The sequence below is a fragment of the Mytilus californianus genome, unplaced genomic scaffold (assembly GCF_021869535.1).
Source record: "Mytilus californianus isolate M0D057914Y unplaced genomic scaffold, xbMytCali1.0.p SCAF_7, whole genome shotgun sequence".
In the NCBI taxonomy this organism is placed as follows: Eukaryota; Metazoa; Mollusca; class Bivalvia; order Mytilida; family Mytilidae; genus Mytilus; species Mytilus californianus.
Window position 1 is genome coordinate 61,154,614 of NW_026262723.1, and position 25,712 is coordinate 61,180,325.

The 25,712-nt window shown below is 31.4% G+C and overlaps 1 protein-coding gene across 1 annotated transcript in view; it reads left to right on the plus strand.

Annotated features, from left to right (window-relative positions):
• The window catches only part of LOC127709813 (tether containing UBX domain for GLUT4-like), a 71,785-nt gene that overhangs the window by 1,685 nt on the left and 44,388 nt on the right, over nucleotides 1-25,712 (plus strand). The window contains exons 2-11 of the mRNA XM_052215469.1: nucleotides 3,663-3,721; nucleotides 4,564-4,779; nucleotides 4,990-5,071; nucleotides 10,613-10,686; nucleotides 14,138-14,681; nucleotides 15,125-15,253; nucleotides 15,915-15,961; nucleotides 18,144-18,168; nucleotides 18,735-18,801; nucleotides 21,122-21,194. Of these exons, the coding sequence (XP_052071429.1) occupies nucleotides 3,663-3,721; nucleotides 4,564-4,779; nucleotides 4,990-5,071; nucleotides 10,613-10,686; nucleotides 14,138-14,681; nucleotides 15,125-15,253; nucleotides 15,915-15,961; nucleotides 18,144-18,168; nucleotides 18,735-18,801; nucleotides 21,122-21,194 (1,316 nt within the window). The remainder of the gene's footprint in view (nucleotides 1-3,662; nucleotides 3,722-4,563; nucleotides 4,780-4,989; nucleotides 5,072-10,612; nucleotides 10,687-14,137; nucleotides 14,682-15,124; nucleotides 15,254-15,914; nucleotides 15,962-18,143; nucleotides 18,169-18,734; nucleotides 18,802-21,121; nucleotides 21,195-25,712) is intronic.

Below are 25,712 nucleotides of genomic sequence, written 5' to 3' on the forward strand. Positions count from 1 at the left end.
ATGTCGTAGGAAGGGCTACTGCAAAAAATTAAAATAACCTTTCAAGATGTCTTATTTGGAATATGCATCATTAAACTTTATAAAGGATAGGTGAATTCAGGTAACATATTAAGAACCTTATCATCATCAGGCTTCCAAAATGTAGTAAATTACTAAATTTTCAATTGAAAAAAATTCCAACAAACAGGCTTTGAAAATTTGGTTGAAATATTTGCTTCCATAATGTTGTAGGTTAAGTTAACATTTTTGTAAATGGCTGTGAAATAAAAACTTGGACATTTCTTGATAACACTTCACAAAAATGAAGATCTGTACAAGTTTTTAATTCTCAAAGCCATTATACAACAATTTTCAAGTTTACATACAACATTTTGGATGAAAAAACTTTACAAACAATCAAGATTAGCAATTTTGTCGCATATCTTTAATATCAGACTTATTTCAAATGTTTTGATTGGTCTAAATGAAGAATATTTTGGAATATCAGAGACTTCCTTTCGCCAAGCCTGTTTGTGTGAAAAAGTACTTTTAGCCCAAAAAAGTCACATACGACATTTTGGAAGCCCAGCAACAATATGAGAAAGATATTGTCTTGTTTATTTAAATCTTAAAAGTCTTATATGAGGCAAGTGCAACCTGATGAGCTCCTGACGGTTATTGGTGCATTTTACTAGTCTTTTTTGTAGACAGGCCAAGTTGTCTTGTACCCAGTGGTATGACCCAAATTTACCTTTCTACCATATACCGTCCCTCTTGGAGCATAATTAAACCTAAAATTGAGCACCATGTTTACACAGTGGCATTTCGATTGTCATTTCAAGGTTGGGACTAGTCACCCAAATGGTTTATGATTTGAGCGGATCGGTTAATTTTTTTTTACCCCAGAACCCTTATGATATATACCACAGAACATTGAAAAAATTGTTAATTTTGCCATTAAAGTAAGTTACATGTACCCCGGTATATAAAAACAACAAATATTAGCAGAAGTCCATATTTACGGTGGACAGTAATAGACTTCTAATATAAACTTATACATGATAAATTCAACAGTTTTACAGAATACATGTACCATATATATATATATATAGAATCTGTACAAAATAACACATTACCCTAACACTGGCTTCTCAAAATGTGCAGAACCATTGGACAAGTCCAACAACTATGATGAAAGGTTATCAAACATTGGCAACACACAGGACTTAAGTCCCATAAAACTAAAATGTGTGATCCCATAAGATATTTTGTAGGCAAAATCAATGTAAAATATATTTAAATATTGTTTTTGTCTTGCCTTGTTGAAATTGAAAATGCAAGACTTAGGTGTGCTGTTTCTAGAGGCAGCGGCGTCAACAATGTATAATTAGTTTGTGATTAAGACAGTTTGTGATTAACCACTAGTAGAATGTCAATGATTGTCGAGCCTTTGACTTTTGTCGAAAAAGCGAGACATAGCGATCCTACATTCCGTCGGCGTCGTCGTCGGCGGCGTCCACAAATATTCACTCTGTGGTTAAAGTTTTTGAAATTTTAATAACTTTCTTAAACTATCCTGGATTTCTACCAAACTTGGACAGAAGCTTGTTTATGATCATAAGATAATATTCAAAAGTAAATTTTGTAAAAAAAAATTCCATTTTTTCCGTATTTTACTTATAAATGGACTTAGTTTTTCTGCCAGGAAACATTACATTCACTCTGTGGTTAAAGTTTTTGAAATTTTAATAACTTTCTTAAACTATCCTGGATTTCTACCAAACTTGGAAAGAAGCTTGTTTATGATCATAAGATAGTATCCAGAAGTAAATTTTGTAAAAAAAAAATTCCATTTTTTCCGTATTTTACTTATAAATGGACTTAGTTTTTCTGCCAGTTAACATTACATTCACTCTGTGGTTAAAGATTTTAAAATTTTAACAACTTTCTTAAACTATCCTGGATTTGTACCAAACTTGGACAGAAGCTTGTTTATGATTAAAAGCTAGTATCCAGAAGTAAATTTTGTAAAAAAAAAAATCCATTTTTTCCGTATTTTACTTATAAATGGACTTAGTTTTTCTGCCAGTTAACATTACATTCACTCTGTGGTTAAAGTTTTTAAAATTTGAACAACTTTCTTAAACTATCCTGGATTTGTACCAAACTTAGACAGAAGCTTGTTTATGATTAAAAGCTAGTATCTAGAAGGAAATTTTGTTCCATTTTTTCCGTATTTTACTTATAAATGGACTTAGTTTTTCTTCCAGTTAACATTACATACAGTCTGCAGTTTAAGTTTTTAAAACATTTATTAGATTCATAAACTATCCTGGATTTTTACCAAACTTGGACAGAAGCTACTTACAATCAAAAGATAGTATAGAGAGGAATATTTTTATTAATTTTTTCCCTCATTTTTGCTGAGCCTGTGATTAACAGCAAAAAGTAGGCGAGACACTGGGTTCCGCGGAACCCTTACGAATTTTTTTTGGTATGCAGTTGTATTAATTTGTAGTTAGTATTATCACATCTAATTTCTATGGAGATTATTTGGCCCCAAATAGTTTTTCATCACATAATGTTCTGGTTTTAATGGGTTTTTGACAGAACCTGCTTTTTCATTATGTTCACTTTTTTAATATTGTGGACAAGAATTTTCTCTTTTCAGAGTCGTGTTTGACAATTGCTTATGACCTTGAAAAATACATCAAGTTTATATTATGTAACATCATAAAAAAAACTGATTTTGCTCAGTTACAAAGAGTCTGTTTATACAAAATAAATTTTACAATCATTAGATGAAATTGTTACTTCCTTATCCTTTCAGCTATAGACAATTCTTGCAACACGTTGTGTATGGGATGATTATTTCTGGCACCCAACTACAATTATGTACTTTTCTTTATCTGAATATGTATAGTCCCCTAAAAATATAATTTGTCGATTTTTATGATTGCAGTTCAAACAAATTGTGCATCCACGAGGACTGGTCACTTTGTAACACTCTTAGTCCTAATCCAATTTGAGCTCCAAATTATGTGAGACCTCGTGTCCTTGAGATTGTTGTAGGAATTATGGTTTATTTGTCAGCCCTAAAGTCACATTTTAGATGCTCACCCTTTGCTTGAATCCAAATTTCATGTTGCCATAAATTATTTATTGTAGCTATAAAGTTCATACCATACACGTAATACACCCTGTTTACACCAAAATGCATAATTTATATTTATCTGTGCAATATAAGTTTGATCATTTTTAAAAATCAGAAAAAAGTTGGTGCATGTATTACAGAAATAATGTTTCTGAGCAATTTTTTAAAGTAATTCTTTAGTTTAGTACATGTCATGATGAAATGAAATTCATTTCAACCCCTGAATGATATAATTTACAAATCCCTGCCTCTACAGGCAATTTGACAATACTGACCTCTCCCAATACCAAAATTACTGTTTTTTTTCATGTAGTAAAACCTTTATCTTAAAGACTATCTACATAGATTCAATCATGATAAGATAAGAAGGCAAAACATTGCATGTGTACACTCTTCAGTCTTGTTTATTTACGTTGACTAATCAAACAAAATATTTATATTTATTTCAAATTCTGCCAAACATGTATGACACATTAGATGAGTATTAATTAGCATTTATTTATTATAATGGACTTATTTATATTTTTAGGTACTAGAAGAAGTTTGTAAAAAGCAAGGATTCCTACCACCAGAAGATTTTAATCTAATGTAAGAATGAAGAGCTTGATTTTTTGGTGTGGATAAACACGAGACAAAATCACAAAATTTAACCTACACCCAGAAACAAAACAGGAAATTGTTATGTTATAACATCTTACAAGTCTTTATGTTGACATGATAACTGTCTCCTATAGCACTAAATACAGAGAAACAGTGCAGGGAACTGCTATTGCTTTAAATCTTAAAAATGAGAATAGCCATTTTCTGTAGCTGGTGTATAAATGAAGATACTCACAGTTTATAACAAGTGCTTTACATGATATGTTATTGAAAAAGAAGGAATGTTATTGCTAAAAATACACTATATGAGTAATCCTTTTGAAGAAAAACATCAAACATAATAGAAAATTAATATTTGAGCCCTAGAAAACAGGAGAAAATTTGGGGGCAAAATTACCTGATTCTGCACGAATTTCCCCTACCCAGCCTATCCAAGATACAATGCTATTCAATTTGAAACCCTTTCAAGAAACAAGTTGAGAAGTGAAATCCCTGTACCCATTCTAGCAAATGACAGATAGGCTTAAACTGAGAGAACCTATAAAGACATGAACAAAAATACGACACAATTTAATTACAATATGTCATAAAAAAAAATTTTAAATTTAGATTTTATTTTTGCTACAGACTAAATTTGAAATAGTCTTTAATTCTACCTTCTTTATTTTTGATAATCCATGTATGTTTACCAGCATATTATATAAATGTTTGGCAATACATGTTTATTTTCTGTCCATAACTGCATCATTTCTCCACTGTTGTTGTTTAATGTCATAATATCTAATATAATTGGTTATTTTTATTGTTTATGTAAAGTATATGTTTTATAGTCATGGAAGGAAGACCCTAGATGTGACATTATCAGTAAGATTTGCTAACCTTCCAAATAACTGCAAGTTAGAATTGGTTAAATCTGAGAAAAGTCGTGTTGAACAAGAAGTAGTAATAGCATTACAGTTGGAGAATGGAGAGAGACTGCAGGGATCATTTTCCCCAACCATTTCATTATGGGAACTGTTACTTCATTGGGAAAATAAGTCAGAAAGGTTTGAACAATTATTTTTTGAAGTAATATTGTTGTTTTTATATGGACAAATTCTTTTATTGGATTCTTTATTATGAAATGTTTAGACAGATTTTTTAAATATGAATAATACAGCACACAATCACTTTTTGCAATACAAAAGATTTTCATTGTGTACATTAACGAATAAGGTGTCAAGGATTTTTTACAACATGTTCATGATTTATTGCAGTTTATCATCAGGGCAGTTGACAAGTACAGATTCTACCAGTGTTCCACCAACACATCCTGTCTGTATTTATATGAGGGAAGAGGTAATTACTGAATATTATAAATTTCTAATTACATTACTACAATTAGTACCAATTTTACCGTACCAGATGGGCATTTCAACAATTTACATCTCTTGAATGATGCTCAAGATCAAAATATGTGAAAATCCAAAACCTAAAACCAACTTTGAAGAGCTCATTAATGAGTTAAGCGAAGAATGTATAGCAAAACCCAGACGTAAAAAATCAATATTAATGTATGGACAAGTTTTTATGCCCCCACCGTAGCGGAGGGGGCATTAAGTTTTACCCTTGTCCGTCCATACGTCCCAAAGTTGGTTTCCGTTCTCTTACTTTAGTTTGCCTCAACCAGATGTTATGAAACTTATACACAATGCTAATTACCACAAAATACAGATCAAGTTTGAATTTTGTTGGTGTCACTTTAACCGTTCTAGAGTTATGCCCCTTCACAAATGGGAAAATTGCTGAAATTTTCGTTTCAGTTCTCTTACTTTAGTTCGCCTCAACCAAATGAAACTTATACACAATGCTTATTACCACAAAATACAGATCAAGTTTAAATTTTGGTGGATCAAATACAGAAAAGCTTTCTAACAGAGGTAAATCTGGAAACCTCTTCTCCAAATTCTCAACCACATGATCAATGTATGGAAAGTAGACCTAAAATGTAATTTGGAAATGTTTACCTTGTGAACAATTTTATAGAACTTACATATTCAATTTACAAATCCAAATTATTGTTTTGTCATATACATTTACTGATGAATTACCTGTTTTTCAAATTTATCAAATTCCTCCTCTGTTGGGCTCTTGACTTTGAAGTTTTCTTTGATTAAATCATCTATAACATTCCTTACTGAAGCATAATTTTCCCCATGTCTTTCTTTAAATGATTGGATGGTCTTTATAGTTCCAATTACAAGAGGTCTTACTACTGTGTAGTCTGCATCTTTTCTCTGTTAAAAAAAATCTTGTATTTAATAACTTAATTTAGATTATTTACCTATTTGAATACTGACATTGCAGATATTATAACATTTAACTGAATTATAAATTATGTATTTTTAAAATAATGTTACCTGCAAGGCTTTTGATAGTTGTGACAGTGGTGGCAGCAAATCACACATCATGTACAAAGTTGCAATGAAGTCAAACTTCTGTACAAATGTGGCCAGGCCTAGTGCTTGGGCATCACCTCTCTCCTTGGCTTCTCTCTCCAAACTTGTGATGATTGAAGGAAAACACCTCCTTATAGATTGGACAGCTTTGTCATGGGAAAGCCACCTAACATCTTTTGCCTCTGTAATTTTGATAACTGGCTCCTGGAGAATTTCCTAAAATAATGAGCATACAATAAAAATTAATACATACATTTAATGAGTCTGCTTGTTAAGGTGTTAAATGAACCCACACAAACATTAATATAATATTTTAGTCATACTACGATTTTTCTTACCTGAATATGATGAAGTGCTGCCATTCTGACTGCACTGTACTGGTAGAACCTGTACAGCTGTTCCACAATCGCCTTAAACTTCTTGAGATAAGGGACGGCAGCAGCAGCTTGAGAACTTGCTAAAGCCAACCTATGAGCAACACAGTGGTTTGCAATCAAGGTTGGAACAGACTCCTTCAGCAATGCTGCAACCCCTCCTTTTCTACCAAGCATGACAGATGCCCCATCACTTCCTAATGCACACATCTTCTCCAATGGCACATCAATCTCTTCCAGAGTTTGGACTATAGCACTTTTGATTGTTGCTGCTTTTCCATCAAAAAGTACAATCATTTTTAGGAAATGAGTGGAACTTTTGCCATTTTTAAGAAATCTGAAACAAAAAACAAATATCAAGTATTTCAATGAAAGAAGTGGCTGAAAAAGTTAGTCATATTAGTAGTTTAGGAATTAAAAAATTCAACAAAAATTATCAGTAACTGTCTAAAATTTAAAGAATTTTTACCTCACATAGAGAATCAACTCCTTCTTAACAGCTACATCAGTTGTTTCATCAACCATCACGGTGTAGAATGGTGAATTTTTCAGGTCACGGATAAGTGGAGTTTGTACAATATATTTGAATGACAGCAAAGCTTCTTGGATAAATCTTTCAGAAGTGTATTTTGCATTCTCTCCAACCATGAAGGCATTCATAACATCAACACCAAGGTCTTTGCCTGTCAAAAGATTTTTTTGTTATTTTAGATGTTTAGGCCTAGCACAACACAATAATAATTCATTCAAAAACATTTTTCTTGAAATATAAATCTTGAAATAATATTGGAAAGAAGCATTATAATACAGTCGATTCCACTTAATTGCATACCGCTTTATAGCATAATTCGGTTAATTGCATACTTTTCTCCTGCACAAAACCATTTCCCATTCATCTAATGTTAAATTGTCCGGTTATATGCATAGCCTTACAAGTGGCCTTTCGGTTAATTGCATAGAAAATATTCGCCAGCTAGATATGCTTAGTTAAAACTGACGAGATTTTTGACCGGAAACGGCAATTTGGTAAGTATATTTTTCATGAATGCATCATAATTTTCGTTATTATTTCATATTTACTTTTGTGTTATCTAAATAAAGTTTTAAAACAGTTTCTTTCGTGTTTATATGATTATAAAATAAGCCTCGATGTGTACACAGGTAAAGTTTCCCATGTTCTATTTTAAGCCTCGAGGTCATAAAAATGTCAAACAGGTGATTGTTGTAAAAACACGTCCAATCTATCTCAAAAGGTGTTAATTATTGATTGGATTTCAAACATTGTTCATAGATTACATTTGGGGTGAATTTTAAAAACAATAACCCCTGTTAATTATCGATCATTATCCAATGTGTACTCTCGTAATTCGGCTTGGGGTGATCTACACTTATGTTAAATATTACAGGGCATTTATATATGGTTGAAGAATTTTATTCATCAATCTTTTATTTTTAATATTTTTTGAAAAGAAAATCAACTTCTAATTATTATATTTTCTCTCTTTCAACACTCGTGTCCTGCAAATAACCCGTACAGGGCCCCATTACCTGTTAACTGCTTTGCATATACGAAACTAACGAGGTTAAAGAAACAGTGTTACATCACTGTGCAAGCGGTAAATACTGCATATCAAAGGCAGTTTAGTACACATTTATTGTTTAAAATGATTATAAACTGTGTAGTATTGTTAAACAGTTAATTTAATCAAAGCGTAACAATGTACATTGTACATCCGGGTCATAGAAACAAATCTATTTTTAGAACAATTAGTTTTATTTTCGTATCTCAGGTAAAGGAAAAGTCGGTACGCAAATAAACTAAAACAAAATGTGTTTATAAACTTTATTGAAAGAATACAAAATAAAATAACATGTACAACACTAGACACATAACTTTTATTAGAATAAATAAGCATTCAATATGTTGTAAGTGGATTATGGACGTTCATCTTTCTTCAGGGATTTCCTTAACTGATCTGTACTATCGATGTTATTTGACTCCGTAATTTGGCATTTCGGATATAAGCATACTCCGCTTAATTGCATAATTTTGTCTGACAAAAAGGCTATGCAAATAACCGGAATCGACTGTATGTACTGAAAATCAAACTTACAAAGGTTCATCAAAGGAACATAGTCGGTTGTATGTGGAAGTTCCCTTTTGCACAACCAATACAAGCACTTCATTGCTGATTCCATTGCCATCTCATTCAATGTGACTTCCTTCTCAACTGCTGTGGCAAGACTGGTGTTAGCAAGAACTCTTGCCCCTTCAAAAGCAACAGCCTCTTTATGTGTCTCACTGCGCCCATGTCTAAGAATACTTTCACGTACCATCCATGAGCAAGGCAAATCAACCCATGCAGCTTTCCCTGGTACACTCTTTTTGGGCCTCCTTTGATGTTTTGTACACAAGTTACATTTCATTCCTTTTGAAAAATAATTAATACGAAATTTTGATTCAGGTTGTTTAATTTCATTATTATACGTGATCAAGTTCTATGTAAATTAATTTCATTTCAGAAGCAAAATGTATTTAAAAAATTAAAAATATAGTTTTTGATACTGGGACTCCTGAAAATACACGAACCAGATTCATTGTCAAACTATTCTTTTTATATTGATGAACGATTTCTGCAAAAAAGTTGCCAATAATATTTTATGAAATAAAATTTATAATTTTTCCTTACCCCCTTCAACATTCCTAAGCCATGAAAATTCAGTCAGCCACTTGTCATTGAAGCCAGAAACACGGTGCTTGCTGTTATCACTAGCTGAAACTTTAGCTCGCTTTGGATTAGGAGAAGCCGCGACCTCTGCTACTACTGACGATGTAGACGGAGGTGTATTCTCCTTTTCATTAGAAGTCATTGGTCTGAAAAAACTAATTCCATCATCTGCCTTTCGCTTAACCCCTTTCTTATTTGTAGATAACATGTTCGTTCAGAATTAAAATTGAATATGGTTAAGATATTTTGGTATACAACTTTTTAAAACAAAATTATTTTAATGAACAGCTGACCAGTTTCCGTAGTTTGACATTACGCTTCCGTGTATATTATTGTCAAAACCTATCTTTGGCAGGTAGATATAAACGAAACTTGACAAATTCGTCAAAGTTAAGACCATTGAAATTATTTAATAGTGACATTATACAGAAGCTACAGCGATTCCGTACCCGTGTTGATTGTCACATAGTTCCCGACGGACAGATTTACGATCGATGTTCAATAATCATTTTATTTCTAAAATATGACAGTTTGAGACGAATTTAACTTGAAAGCAACATTTTTTCAATTTCTAATAAAATTAATCACTCCTTATTATCTTTAATCAAAGTTTATTTTATTTTTTTCACTTACAAATACTCTCATTCATAATTTTCATCGTAAATATATTTAGCAAAGTGTATTCAAATTTATCACGTGTATTCAACACGTTCATTGGTCGTGTTTAAATAGATTCTTCTTCTCGACCAATGAAAAAATTCGTGATATAAATGGTCAAGTGATCACATAGACGATGCGTAAATACAATGTATTTGCGATCTATTTCTTCATTTTTTGCACTGAAGTTTTTAAAAACTTTTTATTTTCTTCTCAAAATATCTATCTTCTTGATGAACATTTTCGCTATAATCTGATAACATGGTCTGATAAGGGTGGCTCAGGTAAAACTAATTATCAGTTATTGCGTAACACTGACCGACCTCTCAGCGGTGATCAGCAACTTGACAATTTTAACCAACATTTATAATGAAAATGTGAAAATTAACATGCTGCGGGATCAAGTATTAAGGGACAGCGGCCAATTAAGGCGCTGCGGGAATAACGAAAATATTTTGAAGGCGCTGCGGGACCACAGCGTCATATCGGCCTGGGGAGAACACTGTTGTCACTTTAACCATTCTAGAGTTATGCCCCTTCACAAATGGGAAAATTGCTGCAATTCTCTTATGTCAAAGTCTGAGGAAATTGAACGCATGATGACAAAAAGGTTAAAATTATGGAAATTTGAAAATTACATAAAAGGATAAAAACTTTAACATATCATTATATTTCTTACAGGTAATTGGGGAAATGGCTTTAAAAGAAACAAGCTTAAGAAAACTTGGCCTAACAGGAGGCAAAGCTGCAATAAGGTAAATTGGTTTTCAATTTAGTATCTCAGGTTTCTCGTTAAGACGCGTATATGCATCCTGGACGCATGAAAATCGAGCTGGATGCGTCATTTTTGAAACCTGTTAGTCAGTGGGACATGTCCTCGTTGTTACCCCTGAGTCCCAATTACATTGTTTTGCCTAGTAGATTCATGATCGTCGACATTGTTTTGATAGGAAACTAAACTGGAAGTCGATGATGAAAAATTATGTAATGCGTAGATAATTATTTTTGTTGACTGATAACTATTTTTTAAGATTAAACTTATTTCATCCTAAAATATGATAATTCTGTTCAAACTGATTAATAAATATGTAATAGTTACCAATTTTTAAAGATTTTACCAGTATTTGAAAAGCTTGAATATTTCCACGTGTTGAACATCACGTACTTATCGATTGAAACAAAGAAAGTCAAATTTTTGGAGAACTTGAAATGAAATGATATAATATTTCATAACTGTTGCTACTATGCATAAAATAGAACAGTGTAGATTTAAAATTTTACGGATAAGAATAATTTTTCTCGTATTGTGCATGTTGAACATCGCAATCGTAAACAAAGGTGAAAAAAGTTTTGAAATTGAAACAAATCCAATTAAAAAACGATTTACGGTTACGGTGCTCACTTTAGATTTGCTTGTTAGTCCCCTAATGACGAAGTGGAAGGGGACTTTAGGTTTGCACTCCGTCCGTCTTTCCATCTGTCCATCCGTCAGTCCGGCAAATCAGCTTTCCACACTTTTTTCTTCGTTCTTGAAGATATTGATTTGATATTTGGTATATAGTTTTATCATGACAAGTTATAGATTAAGTTCGAATTTTGTTCCGGTCTGATGATTTAGTCCAGAGTTATGGACCATATCTAATGTTAGAGTACTATGTTAAACCATATTTCTGTACAAAGGGAGATAACTCATTTTTTAAAAGACATTCTTTGTTAAATTATTTGAAGATTTTTTTGGCAGGTTTGTTTGTTATTTAGTATAAACTAATTTTCTGAATGCTATAGATATGAAAAAAAATTATGAAGAGAAATCCTTTAATTAGATAATAATCTATTTTTATTAATGTATATATTTCAATACATTACATTGTGTATATAAAAGTCGTTGACATTTTATAGATAAGTTAAAAATCTATATTAGTTTGTGACAAATGAAAGAAAAAATATTTGGAACTATTAATTATATTTTATTATAATTTGAAAATAGATATACACTGTATTACATCATATCTAATTTTAGAGAACTATTAATCATATCTAATGTTTTTTTCACTCATATAATCAGTTTTCCACACTGTTTTTAGTCATGCTTGAAGATATTGACATGATATTTACTTTTTGTTTACACCATGACAAGTTATAGAACAAGTTAGCATTTTGTTCCAGTAAAATGATTTTTTACCCCGTAGGGGACTATGTATTGCCATGCAATACTCTCAGAATGCTTGTTTTTATTAAAGATTATAATTATTATCATGATGCAAACATCAAAGTGATTATTAACTCAATGATTAAATATAATTAAAATTTATTAATAATAATTAATATGAACTGTGACAAGTCTGTGTTCATGCAATCCCAATTTCTTATAAATACTGGCTTGTCCAACAAAATGACATCAGTATTACAATGTCAGAGTCAGTCAAAGTTAAAGTCCTTCTTCAAAAGGAAACTTGATGACATTGAATCATCAGTACCAAGTAAAAGACCAAGAGTCAATGACCCACTACACCAAGAATTGATAGACATAGAAAGATCTTCAGAAACAACAACTTCAGTTACTTCAGTCACTACACCAACTAAACCAAAGAAAGAGAGGAAAAAGCAGTCTATATATGTTGTAATGAACAATAACTATTAAGAGATCATAACTTTTATTAATATAATAAAAACTACCAATCCAACACGCATAGTTTAAGTTTTATTTCATCATATTTCATCATATTAAGACACAAAAAATTACATGCATCCTGGACTCAATAAAATCTATTGGGACTCACCATTTCTAAAAGTGATAAGTCCCAGGACTCACCATGAAAAATTCCTAGTGAGAACCCTGATATCTTGTAACTTATGATTTAAAATAGGTACAAATGTACAAATTTCAAGTACATTTGGAGTATGATATGTGAGGCCAAAAATAATCATGCATTAAAAACACCACCCAAACTTTGAAATAACCTTATACATAATTATTAAATTGTTTATATTAATACAGACCATTCAACCTCAAATAAGTATTCCTTTCAATTGTTGTTTCAATCTTTATATCTATTATTTAAGAAATAACTATTGGTTTTTTGTCTTACGTTACGAAGTTTCCGTCTGTCATTTGTCCATTGTCCTTGAAAAAAAAATCAACATTTTTTGTAATGTTAATTTCTTTCTTATTATGAGTAATAGGATAACTATATTTAGTATGTGCGTACCTTGCAAGGTCCTCATGCCCGTCAGACAATTTTCATTTGACCTCGACCTCATTTCATGGATCAGTGAACAAGGTTAAGTTTTCTTGGTCAAGTCCATATATCAGATACTATAAGCAGTAGGTCTACTATATTTGGTATATGGAATGATTGTAAGGTGTACATGGCCAACTGGTAGGTGTCATCTGACCTTGACCTCATTTTCATGGTTAAGTGGTCAAAGTTTAGTTTTTGAGTTTTGGTCTTTTTTTCTTATACTATATGCAATAGGTCAACTATAAATGGTGTATGGAAATATTTTATGATGTACATGTCAGTCTCACAGGTTTTATTTGACCTTGACCTCATTTTCACGGTTCATTTCTCAGTGTTAAGTTTTTGTGTTTTGGTCTGTTTTTCTTCAACTATAAGCAATAGATCAACTATATTTGATGTATGGAAGGATTGTAAGGTGTATGTGTCTGTCTGGCAGGTATCATCTGACCTTGACCTCATTTTCATGGTTCATTGGTCAATGTTTAGTTTTCATGGTTAAGCTTGTTTCTTAGATACTATACGCAATAGGTCAACTATATTTAATGCCTTAATTGATTGTAAGGTGTACATGTCTGTCTGTCATGGTTCATCTGACCTTGACCTCATTTTCATTGTTCATTGTCAATGTTAAGTTTTCTTGTTTAAGACTGTTTCTTAGAAACAATAAGCAATAGGTCAACTATGTTTGGTTTATTGAATGATTGTAAGGTGTACATGTATTTCTCGTTTGGTTTATCTGACCTTGACCTCATTTTCTTGTATCATGTCAAGGTTATGTGTTACTTGTAGTAAAGCTTTGTATTTAGGACTATCAACATAAAATCAATGGTTAGTAAAGAAGGCGAGACATTTCAGCGTATGCACTCTTGTTTTCATAGAATGTAAGTTTCATTGCTGCAAATTGAGGCTAAACAGACAAACAATGTGAATAATACTAAAAAGTTATATTATGTTTATTTCATAGATATGCTCAAAGACCAGTTGAAGATAGTGTTTTAGCAGACATAATATCTAAATTAGAGAAAGAACAAGTAAACAATGCTAGACTAGAACAGATAGCTGCTAGACAAAATTCTCAGTCAGATCAACCAAAAGATTCAAAATCTACTGAAATAAAAGCAGATCAGAATGTGCAATCTAATCAACCTGGATTAAAACCTGAAACTACTCATAATGATGAAAATGTCTCAAAACAATCAAATGATGAAAATGAAAGTAAGAAATCCCAAAGTAAAAGTAGTGCTAATAATTCAGAACCAATGGAAACTGATAGTTCAGAACATGTGACTACAGTGAATCAATCAATGGATGTAGATAGGACAGAAAATACAATTAGTGATAATATAGTTACTGCTGGAAGTAGAAATTTAAGTCAGAATGGTACTGATCGTAGATCTCAGGCTGAGGCTATCAGACGAGGGGCTGAAGCATTGAGGAATATGAATATACCTGGTGTGGAAGTTATTACTCCTGATGATTTTTACGATTTAACACCAAGAGAACAACAGGTATGATTTATAGAAAAAAAAAATTGAGAGTCATGTTAATTTTGAATGTTTGGATATCATATTTAATATTTTATTTCTCCTGTCATGAATGTGGCTTTGGCATAAAGATTGTCTGTCTTTATGTCTATACTTTCACTGGGATTTATTTGGTTCTAAAAAACTAATGATTGTATATCAATGATGTTTCACTATTTAAATTCTCTTGTGTAATACAACATTGAATAACTATATGTAAGTCAGTTTGACCTATATGTTCTACAAATTTTGTTTTGGAGAGATAAATCTTTGATATTTCATGTTAAATTACAAGTTGTCTGGTTGCTTTATTCATTGACTCTAAATTCTTCTGAAGAAAAAATAAAATGAACACTAAACTTTTTATGAAACGATATGTGAAATCTCTCAAAAAAAATTTGAAATTATTTAACTTTATAAAATTTCAGGTTGCACGTCAGATGGCAGCAGCATATATGTCACAGATTGGGGTAGATGTTTCACAGATACGACAAGGTGTTCAATCAGCATCAGGACAGAGAAGACCCCCACAACAACAGTCATTTCAGGGATTTAAGGTTTATATGGATAACACCATCATTTTGATGGCTTGAAAACCAAATTTACCATTATAAACAGTTTAAGTTTAGTGACAAGTTAATTTTGTGAGGATCGGTTTATGTAGGGATCAAGGGGAAAGATATATTCAAGATTTTCAGTGTTTGTGCTTTTAATGTTGGTTAGAAGATTTGTTTTACTTTTTTCTATAAAGAAGTTTGAAGAGCTGAAATGCTTGTAAGGTCACGTCAGCAAAGAAAATGTATATTGTGGTGAATATAGTTATTTTTTTAGAAATTAGAAAAAAATATAAAAATTTTATACTAGGTAGTCATCATTCAAACCAACAACTGAAGTTGTGGTTACATCAGCAAATTCCTAATTTGACATATTATTTTTTAATTTGCCTCAAGTTTCAATTTGATGTGACCACAACTGAAGTTGTTGGTTTGAATGTGATGGATTTGAAAGTATTTACTGTAAACAAACATAATATCAAGCCTCAAATATAACCTTCACATCAAATGAAAATTGTTTGAAGTGTATTTAGACCATACAATCATTTTTATTGCCTTGCTTTTACAAATTCCTGAAGATACCAAATAATAAAAAAATAAAATTGATAGGGATAACCATTAATATGAATATTGCAACTGTTTGAAAATTGCTCTTTAATTGTAGTTCCCAGAAGAAACAAAAGGAAAAGATTTATATCAAAATGAATTAAGGTTAGTTATAATGATTCAATGAAATCTCTGCAAGAATGAAATAAAGCAGCTTCTAAAGTAGATGTATTTTCTCAAAGGTTCATTGTTTAATATTTTGAAATTTATAATAATTTTCACTAAAATAATTCTTTGTCAGAGATTAGATACACTCAAAAAACATCCTGTATGATTATTTTTTGGGAAAAGCTTTATATTATAGATGTGAGACAGACAGTCAAGATTTTTTGTCATTTTATTGTCGAGCCTGCGACTTCTGTCGCAGAAAAACAAGACATAGGGATAGTGATGCGGTGGCGGCATTAAATAACTACTTAAAATATTAATATTTCAGAAGGTAGAAGACCTGGATGCTTCATACTTTGTATATAGATGCCTTATGTTATGAAGTTTCCATCTGTCATATGTCCATTGTCCTTGACCTCATTTTCATGGTTCAGTGACTACTTGAAAAAAAAAGTTAAGATTTTTTGTAATGCTAATTTCTCTCTTATTATGAGTAATAGGGTAACTATATTAGGCATGTGCATACCTTGCAAGGTCCTCATGCCTGTAAGCCAGTTCACTTGACCTCGACCTCATTTCATGAATCGGTGAACAAGGTTAAGTTTTTGTGGTCAAGTCCATATCTCAGATACTATAAGCCATAGGTCTAATATATTTGGTGTATGGAATGATTGTAAGGTGTACATATCCAACTGGCAGTTGTCATCTGATCTTGACCTCATGTTCATGGTTCAGTGGTTAAAGTTTAGTTTTTATGTTTTGGTCTGTTTTTCGATACTATATGCAATAGGTCAACTATATTTGGTGTAAGGAAATATTTTACAATGTACATGTTAGTCTAACAGGTTTTATTTGACCTTGACCTCATTTTCACGGTTCATTGCTCAAAGTTAAGTTTTTGTGTTTTGGTCTGTTTTTCTTAAACTATAAGCAATAGGTCTACTACATTTGGTGTATGGAATGATTGTAAGGTGTATATATCTGTCTGGCAGGTATCAACTGATCTTGACCTTATTTTCATGGTTCATTGGTCAATGTTAAGTTTTCCTGGTAAAGTTTGTTTCTTAGATACTTTGTGCAATAGGTCAACTATATTTGATGCATGGAATTATTGAAGGGGTGTACATGTCTGTCTGGCATCATTCATTTGACTTTGACCTCATTTTCATGGTTCATTGGTCAATGTAAAGTTTTCATGGTCTGTTTCTTGTATACTATGAGCAATAGGTCAACTATATTCGGTGTATGGAATGATTGTAAGGTGTACACTTATTTCTGGCTTATCTGACCTTGACCTCATTTTCTTGTATCATGTTAAGTTCATGTGATACTTGTATTAAAACTTTATAGTTAGGACTGTCAACATAAAATCAATGGTCAATAAAGCAGGCGAGACATTTCAGCATGTGCACTCTTGTTGACTTTACAGGTACATGTGTACTGTCATTTCATGGCTGTAAAAACCAATTAAAAAGAAATATTTCAACCAAAACTGCAATGTTTAAAGAAAGAAATAGATTTTAACATTTAATTCTGCAAACGTGAGAAATTTTAAATTCAATTGATATAAGGGCAATTTTGGCCCAGATCTTTCCTTGTTGTTTTCACGGATCAATGAACAGTAGGTTAACGTTGATTCTGTAAGTGTTCTCTTTAAACAATGCAAGATTGGCATTATAACAAGCATGGTCATTTTAAGCTTTTGCTGAATTTCTTAACTCAAGAGTACTTGAGACTAATCTCTGTAATAAGATGAAGACCTTCACTATACTCTTTATTAACTGTTAAGTGTTGTAACTTTCTCTTGAATGTGCAATTCATAATTCTATACAAGCAGGATTTGGAGCATAAATTGTAAACACACTCTGAGGCTCTTGAATTTAATTTCCTTTTTTATAAATGAAAAATTGCTGATTCATTGACTTGGTAAAAATTGAAAATTCCCAATGAAGAAATGGACTGAAAGGACTATTGTGAACACCAGGGGGACCAGATATCGCTTTTAACGGTCGGACAAAGCGAAGTGATGGATGGACTTTTTCGCCCCAGGCGCCTGCTAGCGTGAGCCCTTGCCTCTCATGATTCGTTCACCTCCACAGTTATATGTCAATCGATATACAAAGCAAATACAGAAAGAACAATTTGATATCAGTTGAAATAACTCTGTGTTTTTTTCCAGCTCTGTAAACAAAGAAGAATATAAGGTGAGCATTAAAAAATTTATGAATAAGGACCTTTAATTATAATGTAAGGTTCTTTCAGATAATAAATGTCTGAAGAACCATTGATATAAGTTTGTAGGGGTGTTAATGATAAGAACGGTTTAATATTTTATATTTTTATCAAGACTTTTCTATGGACATTTTTAGTAAAAGAAAAAAAAAAGAAAATTGATCTTATAGACATTTCAATTAAACTATAACCCCTTGATATGATGAGAATAAAGAAAAGAAAAATGAATAATTTGATGTAACAAATTGATTGATAATGTTATTTGACATAGATTTCCTTAAGACTTGTTTCTCATTTTTAACTGAAGAGTTGAATTTCACTTAAATTGTTTATTTAGCCATCTTAATAAGTAGAGTTCCACCTCTTCAATACTTGATTTTTAAGTTATGTTTATTTTATACTATTTGACATCAGTACATCACATTATATGAATTTGAATTGGTGCACATTATATGCCTTAACGTGTTATATTACATGTATAGATTGGAATTAAATGTTACTTTTACATGTGAAATAATTTTACTATTTATTGATATAGCCTTGTGATAGAGAGACAATGATATTTAGTATGGACGAAGTGATCAAATCAACTGGTGCTAACCAAGGTAGTTTATTATTACAGTTATTGTGACTTGATAATAAGTGTTTCTATCCACCTTTTGCAGAATATTTAAAATTCTCAACCAAGTGCAGTTTGATTTCACAATTTTCTTATTGACGAGGACTGTCAGTTTTCCTCCTGAAGGTTGTGGTTCTCTATGGGTACTATGGCTTCTTCTACCAATTAAAATGGGATGCCACACTATAGCCTGGAGTGCTGAAAGTGCCTTTAAACACAATCAATCAATCAAATCAAACTGTTCAACTGGTCAGCAATTTTACCAAACTTATGTAGATAAACCACAGTCACGTCATCAAGCATACTAACAATCCTTTATGACTTGAATTTCTCTTCATGGGAACTATTAAAGTGATGCTTTTTATTTCTAACATATTTATTTTGATAAGTCATTTGAAAAGTAAGGTAGTAATTGTACTGCAATGTGTTGATATAAACACTTACAATCAAGTTGATGTAATATAGATTTTAAATTATGTGAATAAAATGTTATCTTCTTTTTCAATCAAATTAAACATTTCTTTCATGCAATTTAGGTAATAGACTTGGAGACAGACATCCAAAATGTGAATTTGTTACATGTATATATTTTGTGAAACTTGGCATTCAATACCTTGATGATGACAATTCTTTCATAACATTTCGATCATCAAAAACAATATGTCTAACATCCTAAGGGGCAACATGGTGTTATTTTACTGAACATTTATCCATCTGTTGTCAAAATAGTGTATGAAAAAAACATATAAAAAACAGATGATTCCAGGATTATAATTTTGTATGCCAGATGCACGTTTCATCTACAAAAGACTGATCAGTGAAGCTTGAATCAAAAAAGTTAAAAGGCCAAATAAAGTATGAAGTAAGCATTACATAAATATAATCCACTATACATTTGTACGCATGAATGAGCCCTTATTTACTTAGAAAAAGGTGTATGTATATGGTTAGCAAAAGCAAACATAATTAAGAAGTAAATCTTCTATTTAACTGTTATGGTACAGCTCTTTTATTGCGAACCCAATGAAAGTTTTCCACAGTGCCATCTCTATCTTGACCAGGTATTTAAACTTTTGTAAGTTCACCTTTCCTATTGAATGAATACAATAGCTATTTTTCTCTGTGTAGTTTATTCACTGGGACCTTTAAATTTCTTCTAAGAGAAATCTATCACTCATTGATTAATTTACCTGAGTAAAAAAAAATTCTTATATATAGACAAAAATACTTTTTTTATACTCATTAACTGCGTGTGATAATGTATTTATTCAATATTAATAATATATTTTCATTCAGTTTAATATAAACATTGATTCAATCATAAAAAGTTGATTTCAAACAAAAGTTTTATCAATGTGCCTATTGAAATTTGATTTTTTTTTGTCTAGTTATAGAATACATTTAAGAAGATCTTAATTTGAACATCATAATTTTCAAGTTTTTATTCATGTCAAACACATTTTTTTTTAAAAGGAACAATGTTGAAAGTTTTGTCAGAAATCAACTTTTTATGATTGAATCAATGTTTATATTAAACTGAATGAAAATATATTATAAATATATTATTAATATAACATAAATCAATGCTAACATGTTTAACCCCGCCACATTCTGTATGTATGTGCCTGTCCCAAGTCAGGAGCCTGTAATTCAGTGGTTGTCGTTTGTTTATGTGTTACATATTTGTTTTTCGTTCATTTTTTGTACGTAAATTAGGCCGTTAGTTTTCTCGTTTGAATTGTTTTACATTGTCATTTCGGGGCCTTTTATAGCTGACTGTGCGGTATGGGCTTTGCTCATTGTTGAAGGCCGTACGGTGACCTATAGTTGTTAATTTCTGTGTCATTTGGTCTCTTGTGGAGAGTTGTCTCATTGGCAATCATACCACATCTTCTTTTTTATATTTTATTAATGTTTCAACTTTGCATCACTGTTTACATTCAACCGATTGAAAATATATTATCAATATTGAATAAATATAACATCACATGCAGTTTTGAGTATAAAACTTTGATGGAGAGTTGTCTCATTGGCACTCATAGCACATCTTCCTATATCTATTTTCCTCTATTTACAAGATTTTTTTTTTACTCAGGTAAATTAATCAATGAGTGATAGATTTCTCTTAGAAGAAATTTAAAGGTCCCAGTGAAAAAACTACATGGAGAACAATAGCTATTGTATTTATTCAATAGGACAGGTGAACTTACAAAAGTTTAAATACCTGGTCAAGATAGAGATGGCACTGTGGAAAACTTTCTTTGGGTTCGCAATAACTTTAGTCATATTTTGTCTCTTTCTTATAGAAATTTCAGAAGATTTTTTTGAGGTGACAGAAAAGGATGTGAGAACAATGATGCAGGATTTACAAAAGAAAAAGTAAGAAAAAAAATTGTTTTTTTCAAATAAGAACAGATATAACATTAACAGTTCAACCTTTTTACATTTAAAAATAGATACTGTAGATTCATTTATTTTCGTGGGTACCAATTTTCGTGGATTGAGGAAAACTTGCATTTTTGTGGATATTTGATTTCGTGGTTTTGCCAAAGTCTGCATAGAAGACTATATGAAATTTGTTATTCGTTGAACATTTAATTTCGTGGTTCACCTGTAACAAAGAAATCCACGAAAATTGGTATCCAACGAATAATAATGAATCCATAGTATACTGTGGATTCATTTTTATTCGTGGTATACCAACTTTCGTGGGTTTCGTGGGTCACAGTGAACCACAAATTTAAGAATTCAACGAAGAATAATCCTGAGAAATGTGTATGGAGTCGGATGTTTATTTCCGGTTATGTTATGCAGTTCTAGTATAGTGATGACTAGCGATAAACATTGTAACATAACACATGTTTTTATTGAAAGAAGATACAAGTATTTTGATTAAATCAATAATAAATATATCGAATATCAGTGATAATTTACTTTTTAAAGGAGTATGGCCACGAAGTGCCGATATTGGCCCTTTGAGGTGACAAAAAATAAAAGAGAAATTAGGTGGATCCTTTATAGCTAAAACATATCTACGTATATCGTTATTTGTTATTATAGTATAAAATCATATTTATGTGACGTCATTAATGTGACGTAATACCCGGAATAAAACCGGAACGCATAAAATGTCAAAATTCTTAAACAAATTCACACTTCCTGGTTAAATTTCGCATTGGCCACAAGCCTCGACCAAAGTAATTTTACTCTTATGTTGATTGTTTGGCTTTTTGACTCAGTTTGCAACATTATTAGCGTGGTCGAGGCCTGTGGCCACATCGAAAATTTAACTTTTGCTAACATTAGTAACAAGCAAATCCTGATTCAACGCGGCCATTTCCGAAGTACGATAGATTCTGTGACGGAAAATAACTGTACCAAGAACTTGTACAATTGCTATAAATAGAATAAATACTATAATTTATTATTTTCTGATTTATAACAAACAAAAAAGAAGAAAATGGAATAACAAGTCTCTTTTTTTAGCTTCGTTAACTGCCAATCTGGCAAGGTTTTTAAACACGGATAGATTCATTCTCATAACTGTTTTTTATTAGAAAACAAGACAATTTAAGTGGTGGAAATAAAAGTTACGAATTTGCAAATTATTTTAAAGATCATTTCCACGTTATTTTGTAATAATTACCCCGGTCTGTGCTATGCAAACAAAAATATGAGTTTTAAATTAGAGCCGTAGTTTTTTTCCGTAAAATTCTATATCCAAGAGATCGATATGGGTGTCAACATAAAAAATCTAATTCAAGTTTCCTTTTAGAAACACGTATTTTGTTTTTTAATGACGAAATTGTCGAAATGTAACCTCAGCGGAATGTAATCTCATGTTGACGCTTTGATGAAGTGCTTTCTTTCACGTCCGCATTTTCTTTCATGTATGGCATGCCAAGTTAACATTTTAAATAATTACTACGGATGGTGTAAATGAATTACAGAACTATGAACAATAACATACATAGAAAATCGTAGGACATAAGAAGAAAGCACGTGAGAATTTCTTGTTTCATGTTTGAAATAGATTCTCTTAATTGCTCTCCGTCATAAATATGCATGAAGTATTTTCCACTGGACGCTCGTCAAACAACTATCAATCATATCTCCTCTAAAGTTACAGTACAATAATGACTTTAAACGTAATTAAATAAATAATTCAAGATTTAAATTTCTTTTGAGGAGATATTTACGCGTCTATTAATTCAGTTTTTTGGGAAAAAGAAAAAAAAAAAAGAATATTGAATAAAAATTACGATGCCATGAGAGGGCATGGTGTATAATGTCCGTAACATTCATCCAGAACAAATATTTAGTTTCAATGAAAACTGAAATAAAGATGAAACAAAACTGTCCGACACAATCATATAGCTTGGGTAACTTCAAATAAATATCTGATATTCACGCGTGATAGCGTGCATAATTGGGCGGAATGCATACAAGGAGCAATTGTTTATTTGGTCTCTTTTTGGTGGCCTCTTTAAAAGTTGAATGAGACTATGTTACAAGCGACCAACAAAAATGGCTGAATAAATCATCTATGAGATAACTTTATATTTCTGATTTTTTCGTTTCTTGTGATGGCCTGAGGTTTGTGTTCAATCTGTAGTTACCTGTTTTTATATTTTTGTTGCTGTTTTTTTTTTTTGTCCCCACTATATGTTCATGGTGTTGTATTATTTTAATGGTCATCTTATTCTTTGTTGCCCCACAACCCCCTTCTGCCTTTTGGATAATTTTCTCTTATGTTCAATGACAACACATGCAATTTCTTGTTTCCTGTTTGAAATAGATTCTCTAAATTGCTCTCCATCATAAATATGCATGAAGTATTTTCCACTGGACGTTTGTCAAACAACTATCAATCATATCTCCTCTAAAGTTACAGTACAATAATGACTTTTAACATAATTAAATAAAAGATTAAAAATTTTAAAATCTTTTGAGGAGATATTTACGCGTCTATTAATTCACTTTTTGGGGAAAAAGAAAAAAAAAGAATATTGAATATCAAAGAAACACACCACTTTACTACATGAGTTGTTTGTCTCATGATGATGGATGACTGTTTAACGTCCAACGGCAAGTTAGATGCATATTCCGGACAAGAACATTTAATTTGCGCACATTGCGTCTAGACTCTGGTATCTAGGGTATACAAGACATAATCTGGACATCACACATGGAGTCCAGAAATGAGGAGCTTCTCTTGACGATGCAGCATTTTATCCCACATGCCATGGACGAAAGTGACAGTGAGCAGAGTGCAGTTGAAGAATAGAATATTAATTTTAATTATTGTAAGGTAGCTGTCACATTGACGTTTATCTCAGTACTCCTCTTGCTCATCTTTTTGAAACCTATTTGTTTATATCATACTTTTTGCAACTAAGCAAATTTTTAGAAAACTCTTAAAACATTTAATATAACATATCCATGAGAAATAGTTCACATTTCATTTCACTTTAAAGAAAACAAACATTGTGGAGAGTTGTCTCATTGGCAATCATACCACATCTCTTTTTTATATATAGACGAAAATAATTGATCTTGTATATTAATTATAGTTATAGATAATAATTACTTGAATGGACGCAGCTTACATACACTTACATCGTTACAATCAACGCCAAATAAAAAAAAACTGATATTCATGGATATCTATTAGTTTTAAAATACATCCATATGGGCACGTCATTCGGTATCTGGTTGAAAGTTGTCTTCTTTGCAATAATATCACATCTTCTTTTTTTCATACGGATTGAGGCATGAATCTGTTTAATTTGACCAAATGATAATAAAAATAATAAGAAATTACACTTGAACTTTTTTCGAGATAAGAATGGTAGTTGTATGTGGAATACTGGAACACTTTAACCAAGAGCAAGACTATTTAAGATTACAAGATAAAAGCTAATTAAGAATAAATTGACAATTGTAAAACCTTATAAAAGAATTTCAGTTTAAAACTTAAAAGGGCATTAGTTGTCAAATTCATGTTTACCGATTTGACTCAAATTCTCATATTCGACTTATAACATACTAAAACGTATATTCACATTAAAAAAAGTGTAAAATAAACAATTTACGATGCATAGACTCGATAGTATGTATCAGCATTTCGTGTGTATTTTAGTCTAGACCCCATCTAATTAACCATTGAGGCGACCTTCTGAAGACTGCCGACGGTCATCTCACCCGATTTAAACATAAACAAAGATATGAATAGATAGCAAACTCGTGCAATTGGATTTTTCTAGGTCTGTTTCATTTGAAATTATAGGTTAAATCAATATCTTAATAATCGTTTTCACCTGTATAAGAATGAGTTTTTGTAGATCGAATCAGTCAACCAAATGGTTTACCCTTGTTTCACTTCCAATTCTTTTACTTTTAATACCTGAACATGCCTAGTTCATGCGTAACCCATCTCTAGCTAAGGGGTTCAATTGAAATTCACATGAATATGGATTTAATGATGTCGAATTATCCACTTGCAAGTGAATATTAAATTCATAAGCGATGTTTCTTCGCTTATTTTGACAGAACTGAACCAGACTGGCTGCTAAAAGCGAATTATTATTTCACTATTTCACTTTCATTAATGATTGAACAAAAAAAACTCTTTTTTTTTTTTTCCTCATAGCTAATGCCCCTTTAACATGTTTAACATGTTTAACGAGAACACGAATCATAAAATAATGAAAGTATTTGTTTTTTGAAAACGTAATTGAAAGAAACATGCAAAAGTCGGATAGATTTAATTCGATATAGCTAAATCACTAAATGGAATCGTCCACAATGGACAAATTTGAATGAGTATTCTGTCAAATGTTTGAGTTTTTAAAACTAGGCAGTGGCTATTTTGCCGCCGTCGGCAAAATAGAAATG